General features: G+C 34.6%; 1 protein-coding gene and 1 pseudogene across 1 annotated transcript; one reads left to right on the top strand and one right to left on the bottom strand.

Annotated features, from left to right (window-relative positions):
• Nucleotides 1–9,865: 9,865 nt before the first annotated feature.
• On the bottom strand, nucleotides 9,866–11,806 carry LOC116210568 (annotated as a pseudogene).
• An 8,294-nt stretch (nucleotides 11,807–20,100) lies between these two features.
• LOC116210572 (probable mannitol dehydrogenase) lies at nucleotides 20,101–21,994 on the top strand. The gene is made up of 5 exons (XM_031544478.1): nucleotides 20,101–20,313; nucleotides 20,460–20,573; nucleotides 20,717–21,230; nucleotides 21,353–21,506; nucleotides 21,633–21,994. Exons 1-5 carry the CDS (start codon nucleotides 20,216–20,218, stop codon nucleotides 21,836–21,838), a joined length of 1,086 nt encoding a protein of 361 aa, XP_031400338.1. The 5' UTR covers nucleotides 20,101–20,215; the 3' UTR covers nucleotides 21,839–21,994.
• The last annotated feature ends 587 nt before the right edge of the window (nucleotides 21,995–22,581 follow it).

Here is a 22,581-nt window from a genome sequence, read left to right on the forward strand (position 1 = left end):
TAATGTCACAGCTTCGAGGGTTAAGTCGTTTAAGTTCTCACAAACGTGTGCTTGATGTATAGCCCAATACTTCTATGAAGATGGCTCGAAAGCTAATCTAGCTAATAATGGTAACGGCACCTAAAAGATTCGTAAGAGTGAGTCTCGGCTGGTGGTAGCAAAAAAGGATGAGTTTTCGCCCAAAAGTCTCAACTCGGGGAATGCCTCCTCGATGATGGGTCTCAACTAGAGATAGCCGAAAAAAAGAATCCTAGGCTGGGACCTAGAATCGAATGAACAACCCTAAAGCTGATCGTAGAAGCATGAGACTACGACCCCCGAAAGATCTCTGTATAGCATGTCTAGTCTACAAGTCTGTATAATCCCACACGAAAAAATTGAGTAAAAAAGTATGAGTTTATAAGAGTTTGGGTTTCCTAACCTACCAGCTCTAGCTTTTGGATCAGACATGGGTCCAATCGCTTATAAGCCTAATAAAATTTTACATGGTATCGGAGACCAAGTTACGCGTATACGCCCACGCCATACCAGGCCTAATGTTCCGAGTGCAGCCAACAGTGCACCTCGTATAAACACCTGCCTTCAATAACTGACCATACACACATAGGCCCACATACACGTAACTTGGGCCCATACCAAGCCCAGTATATTCGAGTGTAGCCAACAGTGCGCCTCCAGTAAACACCCGCCTTCGACAACTGACCATACGCGTGTGGGCATATATGCATAACTTGTGCTCTGATACCATGTAAAATTTCACCAGGCCAATAAGCAATTAGACTCGTCTCCAACCCGAAAACTAAACCTGGTAGGTTGTGAAACTCAATATCTTATAAATTCATACTTTTCTATTCTATTTTTCAAATTAACTCTCAACTCCTTTCTTACCTCTCTTTCTCAGTTTCATATGGTGAAAAGCCTCGTGTGCCACTATGGTGATATCCTGAACTTGTCATCCTGCATCTAATGCACTCTGAAAAAGGGATATGGTTGATGGAAGGAAGAACTTGAGCCTATTCACTAGGATTTTGGATATAATGTTATAAATAAAATTTCAAAGACTGATAGTGCGAAATTGGGATATAAATTAAGGAATGGACACCATGGGAATTAACACTATTTTTTTTATTAATGTCTCAGGGGATTTGGCCTGAGATCAAATAATGACAGACTGTCATAGTGATCATAGACCTGACAACTTACCAATACTTCTGAAAGAATATGCCAGAGAAACCATCTAGGCTCGATGCTTTCAAAGGTCCCAGCTGGAACATAGCTTGTTTGCTAGTGATATCCCTCACGAGCTCTTGGCTCATCTGTGCAGATATAACTTTCTTTACATAGCATAGGACATCATTGTAATCTCTACTTCCTCTTGAGCTATATTGATGTGCTTCGGCACAAATGATGGGATGTCGAACCAAAAGTGAATAAGGAAAGAAAGGTAAATGGTAGGGACAACTAGCCTCGCTTGATAAGATAACTCGCCACAAACAATAATCAGCCACTTTGATTTACGAGGTTCAAAGATAGACGATAAGAATCGGGGTTTTAGCCACTAAACAAAGGAATTGTTTAGATAAGAAGAAAATGAGAAATGCACAAGGCAAATTCATTCAACATCATATTTGATCTTACATATTTAAAAAAGAGCTTATATAGCTCATGCACCAATGAAAGTAATTAGAGTTAAAGCCTAGTATAGATATTTAGTCCCCAACCACATGAAAGAAAAAGCACAAAAGTCTTCAACTACATAAAAAGTCTTCATGTGGTCCCAAAAGTCTTTTCAACTACCAAAACTCATCCAAAACCCCTTGTAGCTGTCATTAGGAGGCTAAATCAAGGTGACTGCAGTGTAATATCACCTTCTTTAAGGTATTAGAGTATGGTCATAGGTTCCGCCCTTGCTGCAAGTTTCCGAGCCATTGATCGGGTGATTGGTCCTGAAACAAAGTTGGTAATATCTTGGGATAATTCTTGTGGCACATCATATACAGCTTTTGAAGTGATCCGACAATGATTCATCATCAATTTCTCCTCTTCCATCCATTCTCCATTGTTCTTTCTTATCTTAAAAGTCTTCAGTTGCATAAAAAGTCTTCATGTGGTCCCAAAAGTCTTCACAACAACCAAAACTCATCCAAACCCCTTGTAGCTGTCATTAGGAGGCTAAATCCAGGTGACTCCAATGTAATATCACCTTCTTTAAGGTACTGGAGTATGGTCATACATCTCGCCCTTACTGCATCGAGTTTCCAAGCCATTAATCCGGTGATTGGTCCCGAAACAAAGTTGGTAGTGTCTTAGGCTAACTCTTATGGCACATCATATACAGCTTTTGGAAGTGATCCCGACAGTGATCCATCATCAATTTCTCCTCCTCCATCCATTCTCCATTGTTACTTCTTATCTTTAAAATCTTGTTCTTGGCTCGCCTCGATAGTGTACTCTAGTGGAAAAAACTTGTATTCTTAATTGATCCAATTGACTCTTGATCGCTAATGCCAATACATCTCCTTCTTCACCCATGTTTCATTCAGCAAGCCGATTGCCTCTTCCTCTTCATTCTTGTTGTAATTCTCATTGTCTGGGGATTGAATTTCCTACAACCTCTCTACTTAGTGCTTAAGAAGAATCTGATTATTATGGAAACTCCTTTTACTTCGCTCTAGAAGATGTCTTCTCCTTTGACTCCCGCGAGCTCTTGAATACATCGACACATTCTTCTATCAATGTCCATTAGCATTCAAATTTGAATTGTTTCTTTCCTTTTATATCACATTTGTTGGTATTGATCACTGAAGGGCTGTGATCTGAACACACAACATTCTCATGAATTACCTGCATTCTTGGAAAGTCTCTTCGCCACTCTAAAGTAACGAGAGCTCAGTCTAATATCTCTCGTACTCTCCCATCTCCATTCCTCTTATTACTCCAAGTAGAGGTGATCGGTTATGGGTACTTTGTTTTTTTTCATGATATCCGGACCCTATCCTATAAGGGACCGGTTCCAAGATTTTGGAACCGAATCCTACCTTGTTGAATCCTGGAATCGGAATTTCTATTATACCACAGGTTCCGGGTACCCTGTTAGAACCTATAAATTTTTTTGTTCCCGTTTGAAATCTACTCGATTCATTACAAGTCCCTAAAGTGAATTGACTTACCTTCCGAAGCTTCTCCTATGCCCTTTCCTTCTTTATCTATTCGAGCTCTTCCAACCGAGCCATTGTATCATACTCATCCTCATCATCATTTCATCGCTGCTAACATGAAAATATACAAGTATGTGAAGGCATATCCTACAAGCCATTCTTGAGCTTCTTGCACATTTTATCTATACTTCTCAGTTCCCAGCTGATCAATGCCTAGTTACTTGCAAAAATTTTAAATTCGTCTTTGTAACCTTCAGAACATGGATCTCACTCTATTGAAGCAAGACTATGCAACACGCATGCAGAAAATATTTAAGTTATCTCTAGAAGACCAATAAGCATTAGGCAGTAGGCACAAATATACAGAACTGTGAGTCTCATCAAAAGCTGTCCCAAAGAGAGATACCCGGTGAATGTTGAGATTTGAAACTGGACTGAGCTTAGCAGCATCATTAGAGATAAAGCAATCTAACATATCTATATTTAGGAATTGGAATCCCCTATGTGGCATATCAATCAAACCACCCGTTGTAATTACTCAAAGTTTGCAACTTACTTTAAATGATCTATGAATATCTAACTGCATAAAGGTCATCATTACCTTCAAGTTCATCCCCCCCAGTGAACATGGCAATCATGTAGCTAACTATCTTGTTTCCAAACAAAGTCCTCAGGGTATGGAAGACAGCTTCTTCCTCCTCCGAAAAGCGACTCCTAATAGAGAGGACCAAAAGCACAGCATGGATCCCATCCTTGGCCAGATCGATACACCTGACAATTTCTTTTCCAACATCGCCGATTCCAGGATTCAACAAGGTGCTTGTCACCCCCAACTTGAAAGCCCTCCTCCCAAGAATAGAAAGAGAGAAAGAGAAAAATCGAAGTCTCGGTCTCGGAAGATGGCTGGAGAAGAGACAGAGAGAAGAGAATGGAGATTAGGTTTCGATTGTTTCGGTTTCGACTGAGTTCATCCGATTATGAGAGAAAGAATGGAGATTAGAAGAAATTTTCGCGACTGCCTGCAAGTGCCAAGGGCTTCTGTTAACTTTACTCTTTCTCTTCTTTTTTTTTTTTAATATCTGGTTCCGAATACCGGTTTCGGCTCCGATTCTGGTTACCTTGTAGGCAGGAACCCGAACAGGAATCGGTTTTCACCGGTTCCTGATTTTAATACCCCGACCCTATCATATTTTCAATATGAGCTAACCGGACCCTACCCCTACCGGGTAGGTTCCAATCGGTTCCAATCGGTTCCAGATATACCCGGTATCCGTGCACATTCCTAACTCCAAGTCATAGATGAGCATTTCAAATTGTCTGTTTGGTTGCAAGGGTTGCCAGTACTCCACTCTTCTCTGACTGTATTCTAACATCATTGAAAACCTAAACTATCATCCAAGATTTTCTGTTACGAGTTACCATCCTTATCAGCGGATCCCGGATGGTTTGGCGAGCCGCAAAGTCTGTATCTATATACAACCATGTGACCCTGCATAAGCAATTTCTGCATTTAGTTCTCCTTTCAGGGGTTAAGCAGCACTTCTTCCTCCCCTCTATTATCCTCATCATCAGTTGGCATTTCCGCAAAATAGTTGTGACCTCTTGTTTGGATCGAACTGACTGAATTAAAGGTAATTTAACGAGCTATATACATCACTACAAAAAAATAAGGCTTGGGCCGACGCGCTGGGCCAAATCCCCACGCCCCAGCTAAAGGAGCTCAGATAAACAGGACCACTAAGAGGGTTTAGAGAGAGAGGTGAATGGCGTTGTCTTTAACTTGCATTATATATATATATATATACACATATATATGTATGTATATGCGCATCCCATTCGATTTGTGACAATTTGTGTCATGGGTTGAAAGAATCAACCTTAGAAGGCCTAATAACTAACTGGGGAAGCATCTAATCAACTTAAAATTTGGGTCACGACGCATATAATTATCTATATCTATATTTATATGTATATATATATATCAATATCTATATCTCTATCTATATATATATATCTATATATATCTATATATTAGGCTAAAAGAGAGTAACAAAAGTGCTCTCTACTGCCACCATATGTCATTCATAAGAAGAAAGAAATATATTGTTTTAATTTATTTGAAAAAGAGATCTTCTATATATATTAAAAAACTAGTAGATGACTCGCGCGTTGCGCGGGTGCAATTGAATAATTTTTTGTTGCAACTAATTTAAATAATTTTACTTGTATGCGTAAATATAATTTAATTAGAACGAGTGAATTATGTTAAGGATATCAACAAATTATAAAAATCATTCAAACCTACTAAGCAAAATGATATCTTTACTTGAACATCAACTGAACGATACTTCGATGAGAGCGTTATTAACTTGAAATTATTTATTGAGTATAAGCTTTTTCTAAAAGTAAGGCTCCGAAACAAATCAATCTGAGACTTTCTTATACTTACATGCATCAATGAATCCTAATTTCATTAGAAACAATAAATTAGTAAAAATTCAATTTTGATTAATAAAAAAATATACTTGGTCAAACATACAAAATGTACCTCTTTATCAAGGACAATCATATCAAAATTGATAATTTTCTTACTTCTTTTAGTCTCAGTTCTTTTAATATAAACCGTTGTACTACCTCACAATCTATTAAGGTATAGATTAAAATTGAAAAAATTCATGCAATAACTACAAAAAACAAACATCCAAATAACATCTTTAAAAACTTACTTTTTTAGAAAAAAACATGAATTTGACAATCATGAATTTCGAGAAAATCTGACGAAATCTAGTGAAATGCTAGTGAAGTCTTGCGAATCGACCAAATTGATATAAGATATCGGTGGTAGCATATCGAATAAACATGTACAGTATATATAATGCAAACATCACACATATTAATATGAAAATTTTCGATCGAATATAAAAATTCCAATATAATGAAATTTTTATCTCAGGAGATAATAGTCTAAGTTCCACTACACGATATATATATAACATATATATGATCGGTAATAATAGTCTAAGTCTCAATATATGATATATACTGCAAATATATATATTTCTAAAATGAAAAACATATAAATATATTCTACTATAAATATTAGATAAGAAAATATAATGAATATTTAATGTTAGATTAGTAAAAATAAATAAACAAACAATATAAATATTATAAGAATATATTTGATTGTATAAACAAATAATATTATATAAACATGAATTCTATTGTGGTTAATATTATATATATTTGTCCCATAATGCAAAGGGCAACTCTATAAATATTATAAACCTTCCTTAATATTGGTTTCCAACTCTATATTTTCTTACAATATATATGAACGACAATTTGATCTGTACAATATAAAAAATTTCCTAAGTAGCAGCTAACGTATATAGTATATACTATGTTAGGTTATATGCAAATAATATATATATTCTACTGCATCATTAATGATAAAAAAATTTCTTTAATACGTATGTGATGACGTGGCAAAGCGAGAGAGTTTTGTTTCTTATCTTTGATAATGTGGTGGCGTGAGAATTCGGCTCGGGCTTTGTTTTCATATATATATATATATATAGAGAGAGAGAGAGAGAGATAAAGATTAGGTGGTGGGAGTTTAATAATATAATATTTCAAAATAATAATAGATTTCTACTTTAAGACCTATTTGTTAAAATTTTTTAAATTTTCAAATAAGTCACTTTTTTAATTAATGACACTTTTTTTAAATATCAATAAGGAGAATTTCATATTGAACAATAAATTTAGTTACGTTTAACTTTTGCGAGATTCAACCATGTTAAAAAAATAATCAGGAGTCCACCGAAAAAAGCTATTAAGGAATCTAATAACTTTTTAACATATATAAATGTGTCTAAATTAGAATTTTTTAGCCAATTTCTAAATTAAGATATTTAAAACAATAATTCAAGAATATTTTCTAAATAACATGATATTTCAAATTATATTAATTTCTTTATAAATTGTTAACTATTGTTGATTATATCATTGAAAAACATATTAATTTATATTTATATGTCATTGGTAACCTTTTTTGTCACTATTAAGGTGTTTATATTGTATATAATAAAAATAAATTATTTTTTCGGTGCGAAGCGGGGGGGAGTTTTATAAGTTAAAGGAGAGCTTTTAGAAGCTCTCCTAAGGTGTCCATGTCTGAAAAGATCAGATTTTTTATTTTATTTTTTATTTTTTTATAACAAATGGAGAAGGGAAGAGCAAGTCTCCTTGAAATCTACATAGAAAAAAAAAACTTATATTTTCTTCCGTACTTGGAACTCAAGAAATAATGATAAAATAAATATGATGAAAATGAAAGGAGTACATTAGAGGATTCCATGGGATTGTGTCTGTTGGTAGTAAAAAGTAAAAAAGGAAAGCTATAAGATTTTATAAAATTTTATGAAAATACTAAAATAAAATTTTTATGGATAATGTAAATTAAAGAAGCTATTGTAGAGAAGATATATTTTTGGGGTATTCAAATTAATTTAGGTTATCTATATCTATATCTATCTGTATCTATATACTAAAAAGAATTCTAAAGAGTTCTTTTAACTAACCATATCATCTATGAGGATATAAAAGGATTATATTTTGTTTTTTTCGGTTTCAAATTATATTTTATTTAGATAATGAATGGGAATGGAACTCTAAATAATTTATTTTAATTTTTAGATTATTTTCTCAATGATAAAAAAATACAAAGTAGATAATGAGTTTAAAAAATGGCCCTCTAATCTATCTAACTACCAATAGATATAGTTTTCGCTTTTACCTCTTACCACCAACACAATCCCATATGATCCTCCTATCTACTACTATTTTTACTTTTATTATATTACTTTTTTCTCATTCTTTCTTGAGTTCCAAGAATTGAAGAAAAGTATTTATACTATCTATATCTATCAAATCTATTTATAGCACTTTATAAAAATGTTAAAATAATTATTTTTTAAAAAATATTAATCAAAGAAGTTATTGTAAAGAATATATATTTTAAGGTGTTGAAATTAATATATATTACATATAATAATGCAATTTTCATAAAAATTATATTTTCTTCATTTTTTTCAACATTAGTATAATCATATAGCATTTTTCATATACTATGAGTATAATTGTAAATATATTATGTGGTGAAATTATATTACAAATAAAATAAGCGGCAAAAGTTACATTAATTTCAAATTTAAAATATTTTAAAAGATGTATAATTATTTTAAGAAATCTATCCGCGGCCAAGTGCGAACTTCTTTCTAGTTAATTTATAAAGTCTAGTTGTTACCTTTTGCAGTCTACATTATAATCCCCAGAGTAAGTGAGACAAAAGTAAAAACAGATCCATTGTGATCTTTCCTACTGATGAGACAACAAACCAATTTTAACAATTAATAATTAATCATACCTGACAAATTTTATATCCGGGGAAGAGGGGAAGGTGAAAAAAGTTATACATGATGGGAAAGGGCCAAATCACGGAAGTAGAAAATAATTTTCTATAGAAGAATTGTTATAATAGCTGGACTTATTATTTATAAGCTAAGCCGTGACTTAAATAAGGAAATATTAAAATCTGATGGATATACTCGTGATTGGTACAATTTCAATATAAAAATAATTTTAAATCCCTAAGAACCTAAATTTCAATAGTTATTAGTTATTAAATATAATACTTTTCTACTAACAAGTATTGTACCCAACAATTAAAAAACGATCCCAGTTGGTAGGATCTCTCAAATTGGGATTTTGGGATGTCCCCTTCGACCACCACCCCCGATGGAGGTCGTCAGTGTAGTTTGAGCTAGACAATGAACTCCATCGGGGGTTGGGTGGCCGGCAAGGCACCCCACCCCTTTTCCGATATCGAACCACTATTTCTTATATATTTTTCTTTAATTTCATTATCTTTAATTTCTATAAATTTTGAATTTTTTTATTTCTTTGAATTTTGTTAATTTTAAAATTTTTACAAATTTTTTCCCTTTACTTTTAAATTTTCTTTTTTTCCCTTAGAATATCTAAACTTCAAATTTGAAAAAAAAAATCTTAGTTTGTTTTGATTTTAAAAAGCTGTTCTAATTCTTTAGTTTTTATTATTTTTCTAATGTTTTATTTAAATTTTTCAGATTTTTTTTTATTTTGTTAAAAATGTGGCATTCTTTGATTGGTAACGTAGCAAAGGTAATTCATGGACTCGCCATATAATCATTTAATGGCAAAATTAATGGACATTTGAGACAACATAAGTAATTGTAGCAACATTGGAACATTCTATATTGGTTCCTTACATTTTTTTTTTTTTACCAAATGATTACATGTATAATACTTCTCGCACCATGGGGGAACTTTTCCCTGAAGAGGAGTAAACGGGTTTAAGGTAGAGAAGCGCTTTTGTCCTTGTGTTAAAAGTGCATTGTGATAGTCATGTGACAATTTTCCATCCGGAATAATGGCTAAAATAGTATAAAGTAAACGTTAATGCCCAAGATACTTTCTAGTAAGAGAGACCCGATAAAATAATTTAACCACGTCCCACCATCACATTGGTATCATCAGTTCAGTTCGTCAAAACCTTGCCTAATAGGATTGTTTTCACTTGTAAGTGATCAGATATAACAATACGACGACTGATAATTTAAAGATTGTAAATCCTGGAATATTTGAAAAAGTTAAAAGAAGTATATGAACATAAAGAGAACATTCATTAAATACGGTAGAAGTTAACATTAACAGCGTAAGCCTCGGACATAATCTCCGAAAATGACAACTACCCGTGGGACCTCCATTGCAAATTAATTCATAGGACATGTAAATGTGAAACAACACGGGACATCCGAAAGAACTGGTTGTGAACTGCTGGACATATTCTTAGGCTGTAGACTTCAATGAATTTCCAATGTCGATAACGAATCGGAATCTGACATCGGCTCTTTCAAGCCTCTCCAGTGCAGTATTCACATAGTCCATCGGAATAACTTCGATGTCCGATGTGATGTTGTGCTTTGCGGCAAAATTTAGCATCTCCTGTGTCTCCTTTAGCCCACCCATCAAACTTCCCCGATGAGCTTCCGACCTGTAATATTCATTTATTGCGTCGTTAGTTCCAATTAATAGCTGATTACATCAAAAGTCTCACGTGGTCGGCTTCATCATGATATTACAAATTCAAAGTGATAATCCATGATAAGAGCGGGCATACCCGATAGCAATGGGAAGGCCGGTAACTGGAGTGGCTTGTCTGGTATACCAACCATCAGTAACTTGCCATGGCTCTTCACCAGACGAATCAAAGGTAGGAGAGGATGAACTACCGGGACTGTATCTATGATACCATCCATTGTGGACATAGCGGACTGCATTCATAGCAAAACATTAGAAATCAAGACAAACACAGATGTTTATGAAGGAGGGGGGAAAAGAAAAAAGATTGTTAACATATATCATTGTAATTAAATTGTTAGCATGTCATATCATCATGTTAATTACCTGCATTAGTTCATTGTCTTGACTTAGCATGAATGCGTCAGCCCCGAGGCGCTCCATGGCATACTGCTTTTTTTCGGGGCAGATATCGATGACAGTCACCTTCAGGCCCATGGCCTTGGCGAACTTGACGGCAATGTGGCCCAATCCACCGAGCCCGACCACACCAATATGAAGCCCGGGCTTATCAAGTCCATAGTACTTCAATGGACTGTAGACAGTGGTCCCAGCACATAGGAGTGGAGCCACCGCATCGAGCGGCAGATTGTCGGGAATCCCCACCACGAAGTGCTCATCAGCCACCATGATGTCGGAGTAGCCACCGTAGTTCATGGTGCCATCATGGTACATGCTATTGTAGGTGGGAATGAATTTAGGGCAGTAGTTTTCGAAATCACTGGAGCAGCTGTCGCAGGAGCCGCATGACCCGACTAAGCACCCAACACCAACCCTGTCACCGACGTTGAAGTTGGTCACCTTGGAGCCTACTTCTTCCACCACTCCCACGATCTCATGCCTACATCATATAGAAAGTAAAATGATCTTTAGGCTTCAATTGATCAAAGGGCTCGTGCCGCCCACCAATGCTTACGGATTTAAAAAAGGATGGCTCGTGTTAACAGATCATAAGACGCATATTTATTTTCCTGCATATACATACCCGGGAACCTGAGGATACATGGCATCTCCCCATTCGTTTCTAATGCTGTGTAGGTCGGAGTGACATATCCCACAGTATAATACCTTGAAGGTAACATCCTTCTCACCCGTTGCCCTGCAAAAAACAAACATACAAATCAACCAAACAATCCATACATGCAACAATATAGCTACACTTAAGTACGCATCAACCGCGAGCAATGAGAGATCAAAATCAGATCTCTAAATGGTCGGGTATAGTGACCAATGCACGAAGCAGTACCTTCGAGAGAATTTGAAAGGAGCGAGATGGCCGGAGGTGTCCCGGGCAGCCCAGCCGAAGGCCTGCACAGGATGCTCTTGTTCGGGCGATTTTGCCATTTGATATTGGTGTTGTAACGTGCTCGGGGAAGGAAGAATTCGGTATCTGTTCAAGGAACAGAGATACGTGCTTTGGTGATATGGGAATGTGTAAACCGAAGTGATGAAGGGGAAGAGGCAGCATGAGGGTATATATAGTGGTGGTGAGCTAATTATTATATAAATAAAATTAATGAAAAAAATGAAGAAATTAATTATTTTTATGTTATCGGTCAAATTGTTTCCTGCACTTGCTACGTTGACAGTGAACAATATAGGGGGAGAGAACTTTCGCATACACATTCACTCTTCGATTACAAACTATATTTGCATGTATTTACAGTTGTCAATCAAATCAAGAAGCAAACAACAGATTATAGGCAATATCATCCACTTGCGAAGCCAATTGTACGCAAGAGGTTGATAAACATAGGAAATTCCACGGGCTTTTCACCTCGCAATCATATATCATCCACTAGCGAAGCCAAACGTATTGAAAATATAAATTACATTTTGTCTCATACACAAGCGCGGACATAATGTATACTAGCCACATTACCTACGCTTTCCACAAGATTACTATCCGTAATATAATTGAGTATATATATTTTATTATTTAAGTCGATCTTCCAAAATATAATTGATGGTTGGCATAAAAAATTATTTTACATGTCATAAGGTAGGGCGAATTTCCTACATAACTTTCATATTTGTCTCAAATCTATCGCAAGATATTTTTAAAATTTCAATCATAAATTACCCTCGTTCATTTTTATTCCAAATCTATCGTACAAATATGTTCTCTAGATTTTAAGCTGATATGAAATTTTTATTGTTGTCTTCTAGCTAATGTGTCATTGCCACGTCACCAAAATATTAAAAATAATAAAAATACTGTAAACTACTGCACAATTCAAGATCACGTCACCCAGTTGGGTTGGGGTAGGGTTGGGCCTCAATGCCTACCTCCACCCACTGTGATGTCGTCGCCGGCAACCACAAAAAAGTGCCAACGACCTCCCAACTCTGCAATTAAGCTCAAGGCAGAGATTCAAGTCTCAAGCCTAATGGCAGAGGTAAGGGCCTCGCGGACGGCCTCAGACGCGTTGTATGAGCTAAAAGACCTGAACATAAATGCTCATCGGCTAAAAAATCAGAAAATACATTTGTATCATATATATGAAATCAATATTTTACTTAATAAGTGAATTAATTCTCATAAAACGAAAAGTAAATTGTTTTTTTAATCATAAAAAAGACTAATGAAATTACTATAAAATGGTAGAAAATAAGGCAAAAAGCGAATTGATTTCGCCTACACGAGAGTCTTATGTTTCTTTAAAAAAAAAAAAAAGCCTTGTCAGCTCCGACACATTCAGCTGCCTGTAGTTACGTTAAATTCCTATCAGTCCAGCTAGCGCACACAAACAACATGCATTGCACACATATATCGTTTTTTGTTTTGTTATATGTTGTCTTCAAGTGAGGTTACATGGATACACATCAGCTTGAGCTGTCAAATATATTTTAAGCCGTGAAAGAGGATATGCTCATTTAATCAACGGTGGGTCGGACAAGGTATCAATGGGGTAATCTCGACAAGGACATGGATAAAAAAAAAATATCAGCCAACTAACCTCTTTTTCCCCACCTCCCAATTTGGTTTTAAACAAACGAAGAAGAGCTGCATGATAGATGTCTGTCGCTTTCTCGTTCCTGCGTGTCTGTGGCCAAGTTGGTCCATGCACCAATCATGAATGTTTCCGTACGATGAATAATCTTTTTTTTCTTTTTTTCATATGTATCTTAATAATCAAAAATTCAATGGGATCTGATTAATTCAGTCGAGAGATCGAGCATTAAATGTTATTTTCCCTTCCAATAAGTGCACTTCTCAGGATTCGAACTTGTATTATTTTCCTTACGGGTGTGAGTTACTTATCACTCAGTCAATACTTTTGTTATCTTCTATTCATATGTTGGAAATCTATCCTACAAATCTTCCTATAAAAAAGAATAACATATAAACTTGCTATTTGTAATTCTTTTTAAATTTTTTTCACTATTTTCATAATTTATTGCATTAAAATATATATTTTATTTAATCTTTAATAAATAAAATAAGAAAATAGCAATTTCATCAATATATTTGTTTTATTAAGCTATTTAAAATTAAAAATTAAGACATTATTAAGTTAGTTAAAAAGGAAGAGAAAATAATAGATCTTATTAGCCTTTTTTTCTGCCCTCAACCCCCCTAATTAGTTCTGTCATAATAAACAAAAATGAATTATATTGTATGCATCAAATTCGGGATGTGACCAAAAGTTAATGATTTTGTAGGTAATATATCATAATATTTATTTTTCTCTTTCATATCCTACAAAAATGACAAATAATTAAAAATTAATATTATAACATCAAAATTCATTTGTAAATTATAGTGTGATAAAAAATAGTGAATATAAAAACCCCTGTGAAGTGAAAAACAGTGTTGTGCAACCCGTGGCAAATCACGCGTAGCAATATACTAGTTATATAATATATGTTGTCTTATCTTCAACCCCATATGTCAAATCACATTTTAAAAAAACAAAACAAAACAAAAGAATGTGCAGTGAAACAAGATTTCTCACATGATAATTTAAATATTTTAGATTATATTTTTTTGATAGGATTATCGATATCCCTCTATTAGATAATTTTATTTCCTTATAATTCCACTTGGGTCTCTTTATAACAAAAAAAACAAAATTCCTATGTATGTGTACATGCATATATATATATATATGTATATATATATATAGGAGGTGAAATTAGTTCACTTTTTTTTAAGAATTAATTCACTTAATAACTAAAATATTTTTTTGGTGAAACTAATTCAACTTTTTTTAGTTTTTCTTTAATTTTTAGTATTTTGTATAATTTTTATTATATATGATTTTTTGGGTAAATTATTACTCTTAATATTTTGGTGATACGGCAACGTCACATCCGTTGAAAGACAACAACACAGATGCCACATCAGTTAAAAAATAAGAAAACATATTTATATGATCGATAAGAAATACAAATGAAGGTGTTTGTACGGTTAAAAATAGAAAAAATATTTCTTGATAAATTTGAGACAAATGTGAAAGTTTATGACTTTGTATGAAATATGCTCTATCTCATGTAATGTAAAATCATTTTTTTATACCAATCATCTATACTTATTTTCGAAGATCAACTTAAATAATAAAATAATATATATATAGTAAAATTATATCTTGAATAATAATCCCGCACAAATCGTGAGTAAAGTAGCTTGTACATTATACATGTGTCTGTTTAAGGGATAAATTTATTGATCTAATATAAATATATTTGGCTTCGCTATGAATATATTTGGCTTCGCACGCGTATGATATTGCCCGCTCAGGACTCCGTGGGATTTCTCCATTGTTTATCCACCTCTTGACTTTTTTCCTGGATTCATTCCCATGATGACGGAGCACTGCGTGTCAAGATAAGATAGTCAACTCAACGCGAGGTCTTAGGTCCATTATTATAAAGGAAATGTAGTTTATGTCCATTATTTTATAGGGAAGAAAAGGGAAATCAGGAAAATATCTTGCCTTCTTTCCCCTTTTTATACCAGAATTTTAAAAATAAAAGATATTTATTTCTGATCAATTACAGAAATTAAGTATAATTATGCTTGAGGATCGTTTCAAGTATATAATTATTTCCTCAATCTGAGATCCGGCCCATGCCACCATTGATGACCGCCGCTAAAACCATTACTAATGGCGACAGCGACAAATGCAGCAAACAGTTTGATAGAAGAGTAATCACGCCCATCACATATAGATTCATTTGTTTTCCAAACGTAAAAAACTTCATGAAATCAAGTTTCTTTAAACTCTTATTCATTAAATTATCATTTTGATATTATTTTAATGTAAGAAAAGATCATTTAGACTTGCATTAACCATTGCTAATGCCGACAACAGCAAATGCAGCAAATAGTTTGCTAGAGGCGTAAATGTGCCCATCTTATATAGATCCATTTGTTTTCGAGATTTACAAAACTTAAAGAAATCAAATTTCTTTAAACTATCATTAATTAAATTATCATTTGATATTATTTTAATAAAAGAAATGATCATTTAGGCTTGTATAAACCATTGCCAATGCCAACAACAACAAATGCAGCAAATAGTTTCATAAAGGCGTAAATGTGCCCATCTAATATAGATCCATTTGTTTTCAAGATTTACAAATCTTCGTGAAATAAAATTTCATTAAACTATCATTAATTAAGTTATCATTTTGATACTATTTTAATATAAGAAAAGATCATTTAGGCTTGCATTTAGAAAAAAAAAAAAAATTGGTTTGGCGGGACCATGTTAATGCCTTTATAACGATCACTTCATTAATGTTGCTTGGCTTCTTTCCCATGCTGACGGAGCACGGCGTGTCAAGATAAGATAGTCAACTCAAATCAACACGTCGCGAATCTACAGGAAAAGCTCAACACAACGCGAAGAAAACCCTTGGATTTAGTGCAATTTACAAAAAGTGCCATTGTCTCTATTTTCTGATGAATTCGGGGGATTGATTCGCAGAATATACCATATGTTCTTAAAATATAAAAGATTTTTAAAGAAGACACGTGGGCTAATACAATGATAAAAAAATATAGCTAAATAAAGAGATATATAAGTGCCAATGAGGAAAATGAAATCCATAACTTTTACATTTTGAGTCCGCACTTCATGAGTTCAAATTTCTCTAAACTAGTTTTGTTTTCAAAATTTACAAAACTTCGTGAGAACACATTACTTTAAACTATCCGTAATCAATGTATTTTTTTCAATATTATTTTACTTTTTTTTGGCAATAATATTATTATTTTACTTAAAGAAACATCATTTAGGCTTGTATTTAAAAAATAAGGAAAATCATTTAGGCTGGACAGTGTTAATTACTTTATTACAATCATTTTATGATTAATTAGGTTCACAATTGAGACAGAGAGTGCAACTTAACGGTCCATTCTTTAGGTAATCAAGATATTTCAAATTTAATTTTCATAGAATTATTCATAATATTTTATTAATTATAAAAATTTATATTTTATTATATTAGTCTTATGAATTTTTCTGGTAATCTAAAATTTAGTATCATCGACATGATGTGACCAATCAAAGCAAATTCTTATTATCACGTGGCAATTGAGTTTTGCTCCAGGCAGTAAATCATTATTATTAAAAGATGGTGTAACATGATGACACACGTTTTCGTTTGGTAATTAAGAAATTTCAGATTTGATAAGTGGGACTCTTCATACTCATTTATTTATTACTAAAATTGATTCAAGATCCCCAATTGTAATCTTAAAAAAATCATTATCACTTGTGTCTAACTCAAATTTAGCCCCACCTGAACTGGAAACCGGCGGCACACGAATTTACCAAGCCTACATGGTATCCTTTCCTCTCCTTCTAATAACATAAAATGTGAGAGGCGTTCAATTATAAAAAAGCACTTGTCCCATTATCATAATAATAATGATAATATTTATGTCACCGGCCTTCCCACTTGCTTTCCAGCAAAAAAAAAAAACAAAAGTGGTTAGAATTAGTAAAGTAAAAAGGCCTAGTGTATGCACTTGTGCTTTTTTTATTTTTTTGGACGTATATGTTGTGCTTTGTCTGGCAACTTGATGGCCAAGAAGGGGTATTAATACCTCACGGAGGGGGACAGGCCAGTAGAAAAGGGAAAAGGGCAAGTAAAGAACAGAGGCCAATGGAGTGAACAAAAGAAGGGATAAAGAGGGAGTATGAGTAATAGGGGGGATATAAAGGGAATTAGAGCCCTCATTGTTCGGGGCGCATTCCTATTTAATATACGTTCATAGATCCGATTTTTGTATCGACAGAAACCTAAACCAACCACTAATCAATAACTCATTACTAAAAGATTAATCTGATGACCTTTTTTTTGTTTGAGATAATAATAATAACAAAACCTATACCATAAAAATTATAAGTATAGTTTGTTTTTCTCGAATGTTATCGGAGATATTCGTGCAATGCTAGGAATACACTTCCGGTTTATGTCACCCAACTAACTTGCCAGCGTATGACATAACATGTACAGTAATTATTATTATTAGATAGAAAGATTTAATTGAATGCCTCAACCACCTCCTAAGTACAGCGTCCTAATATTGATTATTACATGCATGAAGTGCCAACCACCTCTAAGAACTTGTCCGTTCCTAATTACATGTCCGTTACTATGAGGAAAGGAACCATAGGAGAGACGAAGGAGGAGGTGAGAGAGTAAGAGAAATCGAGAAGTTAGAAGTTAATTAACATTTAAATTGACTAAATTATTCTTTTAACTGCTCTCATGATCTAGCATTTCCGAATAAATTAAATTATTTTACTATGGAGACATTTAGGTAGAAGAAAAGTTAAACAAACTACTTTTCATTCTCCCTTTATATAAACTAGTCATTTTTCGCTCAATGTTGCACGGGTAATTCTTTTACAAAATTTTATTGAACTTTTGCGCAAATGTAATATTACAATATTTATTTTTTCGAATGCAGTTATGTAGATTTTACATAAAGTAATTTATGTAAACTATGGATCGAAATATAAGTAAATATATTGTAAATTGAGAGAAACACAGTTAAAGTCTTATAAGTTTGAATGTTTTGAAACTTTAGTCTTATAAGTTATATTTCGAACTTTTCAATCTTATAACGTTTGCTATGCACTTTTGATCTTATTTTTAATTGGTAGTTATGACATTGCCGATGATGGACTTAACACCATTAAAATTGTCCTAGGTAGCCACTAATCATCCACATGACAATTTTTTATTAGCTGAAAAAAATTTAAAATAAAAAAGTTAAATAAAATAATGACAAATAATTAAAAAAAAAAAAAAAAAAGAATGCCAGGATACTATCAGGGTTGGCCTCTCTTTCTGACTGCCCCCCCCCCCCCCCCGTCGGCGAGGTCACTGGGGCCGAAAAGGGAGCATACCTCCGATCTAGTTCTTCGCCCCTCTCTCTATTGACAAAGGAAGAAAGGGAAAACAAATCTGAGAGACCTAGATCAGGGGGCTCCCCCTCCTGGTCACCTCTTCCAGCAAGGTCACCAAAGGCGTTGAAGCACCCAATGATCTTAGGGGGAGGGATGGGTGGCCAGAACAGGAATCCCCCCTCCACCCTTCGTTTTGGTCCTTCCATCTCCTTCTCTCTCTGTTGAACACAGAGAGGGTAAGAGGGAATGATCAAATTGGAGGCTCCGGCGACCACACCTGTGAGGAGAGTGGCCAGAACGAGAGCCCAACCTAATAGCATCCCCCTCTTTTTCTTATTTTTAATTGATTTTATTTAATATTTGAATTTTTTGATGTTCTTAATTTTCAGTCAATAGAAAATGTCCATGTGGACAATTAATGGCCAGTTTGGACAATTTTGACGATACATCAGTAATGCCTTGATAACCATTATGAATATGATCAAAAGTGTGCTACGGAGAGAACAATATTGGTGCGTTTGGTTTCAGAGTTAAAAGTAATTTTGATTTTGATTGTGGAAAATGACAAATAATTGTGTAGTGTGTTGAGTAAAAGTTAAAGTTAAAATATTTCACATGGAAAATGTGTATTTTTATTGTGTAGTATGTTGAGTTAAAGTTAAAGTTAAAATTTTTGTGATTTTAACTGCGAAAATGGTAAAAGTCCAAAATGGAACCTCTGTAATTAGGCTTGAGACATTGATCTCGGCCTCGGGTAGTGGCCCCCACCGGGGTGGATGCTGCCATTGAGGCCCCGTCCTCTGTGACCTAATTTTGAATTCTTTTAGTATTTTTGTTATTTTTAATATTGTGGTGACGTGGTAATGACACATCGCTAAAAAATAACGATACATATAGCACATTAATTAAAATATTAGAAAATATATTTGCTCCATAGATATGAAATAAAGATGAAAGTTTATATCATGTAAAATAATTTCTTTTGTGTCAATATCTATTATTATTTTTGAAGATTGACTAAAATAATAAAATATATATACTAAATTATATCCTAAGTAAAATCTCGTACAAAGTGTGGTCAAGTGGCTAATACGTTATATATGTGCGCGTCTATAGAATAAATTTATTTATTTAATATGTTTGGCTTCGCCAGTGGATGATATAAAATTGCCAGGTAAAAAGCCCGTCGGATTTTCTATGTTTATTACCTCTTGCTTACAGTTGGCTTCGCAAGTGGATGATATTGCCTGTAATCAGTTGGAGAAGGGGCAGGATACAATTTGACCGATAACATAAAAATAATTAATTTCTTCAATTTTTTTCATTAATTTTATATATATAAAAATTAGCTCACCACCACTATATATACCCTCATGCTGCCTCTTCCCCTTCATCACTTCGCTTTACACGTTCCCGTATCACCAGAGCACATTTCTCTGTTCCTTGAACAGATACCGAATTCTTCCTTCCTCGGGCACGTTATTACAACACCGATCCCAAATGGCAAAATCGCCAGAACAAGAGCATCCTGTGCAGGCCTTCGGCTGGGCTGCCCGGGACACCTCCGGCCATCTCGCTCCTTTCAAATTCTCTCGAAGGTACTGCTTCGTGCATTGGTCCCTATAACCGACCATTTAGAGATCTGATTTTGATCTCTCATTGCGCGCGGTTGATGCGTACTTAGTCTAGCTATATTATTGTATGTATGGATTGTTTGGTTGATTTGTATGTTTATTTTTTGCAGGGCAACGGGTGAGAAGGATGTTACCTTCAAGGTATTATACTGTGGGATATGCCACTCCGACCTCCACAGCATTAGAAACGAATGGGGAGATGCCATGTATCCTCAGGTGCCCGGGTATGTATATGCAAGAAAATATATATGCGTCTTATGATCTGTTGACACGAGCCATCCTTTTTAAATCCGTGAGCATTGGTGGGCGGCACGAGCCCTTTGATCAATTGAAGCCTAAAGATCATTTTACTATCTATCTGATGTAGGCATGAGATCGTGGGAGTGGTGGAAGAAGTAGGCTCCAAGGTGACCAACTTCAAGGTCGGTGACAGGGTTGGTGTTGGGTGCTTAGTCGGGTCATGCGGCTCCTGCGATAGCTGCTCCAGTGATTTCGAAAACTACTGCCCTAAATTCATTCCCACCTACAATAGCATATACCATGATGGCACCATGAACTACGGTGGCTACTCCGACATCATGGTGGCTGATGAGCACTTCGTGGTGGGGATTCCCGACAATCTGCCGCTCGATGCGGTGGCTCCACTCCTATGTGCTGGGACCACTGTCTACAGTCCATTGAAGTACTATGGACTTGATAAGCCCGGGCTTCATATTGGTGTGGTCGGGCTCGGTGGATTGGGCCACATTGCCGTCAAGTTCGCCAAGGCCATGGGCCTGAAGGTGACTGTCATCGATATCTGCCCCGAAAAAGAGCAGTATGCCATGGAGCGCCTCGGGGCTGACGCATTCATGCTTAGTCAAGACAATGAACAAATGCAGGTAATTAACATGATGACATGACATGCTAATAATTTAATTACAATCATATATGTTCACAATTTTTTTTCCCTCCATAAACATCTGTGTTTGTCTTGATTTCTAATGTTTTGCTATGAATGCAGTCCGCTATGTCCACAATGGATGGTATCATCGACACAGTCCCGGTAGTTCATCCTCTCCTACCTTTGATTCGTCTGGTGAAGAGCCATGGCAAGCTACTGATGGTTGGTATACCAGACAAGCCACTCCAGTTACCGGCCTTCCCATTGCTATCGGGTATGCCCGCTCTTATCATGGATTATCACTTTGAATTTGTAATATCATGATGAAGCCGACCGCGTGAGACTTTTGATGTAATCAGCTATTAATTGGAACTAACGACACAATAAATGAATATTACAGGTCGGAAGCTCATCGGGGGAAGTTTGATGGGTGGGCTAAAGGAGACACAGGAGATGCTAAATTTTGCCGCAAAGCACAACATCACATCGGACATTGAAGTTATTCCGATGGACTATGTGAATACTGCACTGGAGAGGCTTGAAAGAGCCGATGTCAGATTCCGATTCGTTATCGACATTGGAAATTCATTGAAGTCTACAGCCTAAGAATATGTCCAGCAGTTCACAACTAGTTCTTTCGGTTGTATCGTGTTGTTTCACGTTTACTTGTCCTGTGAATTAATTTGCAATGGAGGTCTCACGGGTAGTTGTCATTTTCCGAACATTTCTACCTTATTTAATGAATGTTTCTCTTTATGTTCATATACTTCTTCTAACTTTTCCAAGCCTTCCAAAATTTACAATCTTTATTAGATTATCAGTCTTCGTATTATTACATCGGATCACTTAGAAGTGAAAACAATCCTATTAGTCAAGATTTAAACAATCTGAATTAATGATACCAACGTGATGGTGGGACGTGGTTAAATTATTGTATCGAGTATATCATACTACTAAGCATCGTCAATTCTTATAATATATGTAACGCCAAGTATTTTATTTATAAGTTTACTTCAATCTATAATACATATAGTACAAAAGAATTGATGCATTTATTAAGCACTGAATATTTTAGTATATGTTATTAGTATTATTTTGTACAAAATGTTAATAAATTTCAATTTTATTTTCAAGAAAATGTCTCAAATACAATTTCTACCTCAATAATAACTGAAAAGATATTTAAAATAAATTTACTATATAGACTCATTGCTCTTATTTTATAATTATAGCAATAGAGTATATGAATATAGATGATTTAGGTGCTAAAAGGTATCCTTTAATGATTCAATGCAAGGCGTCACGAGTGTTGGAGTTCAATAATATACTAATAAAAAGAATTCTTGTAT

The sequence above is a fragment of the Punica granatum genome, chromosome 6 (assembly GCF_007655135.1).
Source record: "Punica granatum isolate Tunisia-2019 chromosome 6, ASM765513v2, whole genome shotgun sequence".
Classification (NCBI taxonomy): domain Eukaryota; kingdom Viridiplantae; phylum Streptophyta; class Magnoliopsida; order Myrtales; family Lythraceae; genus Punica; species Punica granatum.

Bases quoted from the DNA above. Each gene is read 5' to 3' on its own strand.
- LOC116210572 (XM_031544478.1), top strand. From the start codon at position 20,216: ATGGCAAAATCGCCAGAACAAGAGCATCCTGTGCAGGCCTTCGGCTGG. The intron at 20,314-20,459 runs GTACTGCTTCGT...TATTTTTTGCAG, and splicing joins CCTTTCAAATTCTCTCGAAG to GGCAACGGGTGAGAAGGATG. The intron at 21,231-21,352 runs GTAATTAACATG...CTATGAATGCAG, and splicing joins AAGACAATGAACAAATGCAG to TCCGCTATGTCCACAATGGA.